This window comes from Octopus bimaculoides, unplaced genomic scaffold, assembly GCF_001194135.2.
Source record: "Octopus bimaculoides isolate UCB-OBI-ISO-001 unplaced genomic scaffold, ASM119413v2 Scaffold_225998, whole genome shotgun sequence".
NCBI classification, from domain to species: domain Eukaryota; kingdom Metazoa; phylum Mollusca; class Cephalopoda; order Octopoda; family Octopodidae; genus Octopus; species Octopus bimaculoides.
The window spans coordinates 24991-25550 of NW_026433106.1; the positions used below are offsets into that span (position 1 = coordinate 24991).

General features: G+C 38.8%; 1 protein-coding gene across 1 annotated transcript in view; it reads left to right on the forward strand.

Moving 5' to 3' along the window:
* Nucleotides 1–560, forward strand: part of LOC106882655 (probable cysteine desulfurase) — a 9017-nt gene that overhangs the window by 2100 nt on the left and 6357 nt on the right. Inside the window, exon 3 of the mRNA XM_014933406.2 lies at nucleotides 301–331. Within this exon, the coding sequence (XP_014788892.1) occupies nucleotides 301–331 (31 nt within the window). The remainder of the gene's footprint in view (nucleotides 1–300; nucleotides 332–560) is intronic.

The following is a 560-nucleotide window of genomic DNA, read 5'->3' on the forward strand; positions in this document are numbered from 1 at the left end:
TATATGTATGTTTGTGTGTCCCTCCATCATCACTTGACGACAATGTCAGTGTGTTTACATCTCCGTAACCTGATGATGATGTTGTTGATGATGATGACAACAATGACTACAATAACAATGACGACTATGATGATGATGATGATGACGACATTGATGGTTGTAGTGGCAGCGGCGGTGACTGCTGATTGTGATGCCGATGCCGATGATTACAATAGTGGTGGTGGTGGTGGTGACCATCATGATAATGATTATGATGATTATGATGACGGTAATAGCAATCAATATTATCCTCTTTTTCAGTTATCTACTGTGATTTTACAGCATCAGGAAGGTGAGTTATTCATTTACATAATTAATTAATTCCCTGAACTCAATTAACCTCAGAAACTGAAGCCCTCACCAAAAACTTTAGCATAGATAGGAGCCCTCTCCAAAAACTTTAACATAGATAGGAGCCCTCTCCAAAAACTTTAACATAGATAGGAGCCCTCTCCAAAAACTTTAACATAGATAGGAGCCCTCTCCAAAAACTTTAACATAGATAGGAGCCCTCTCCAAAA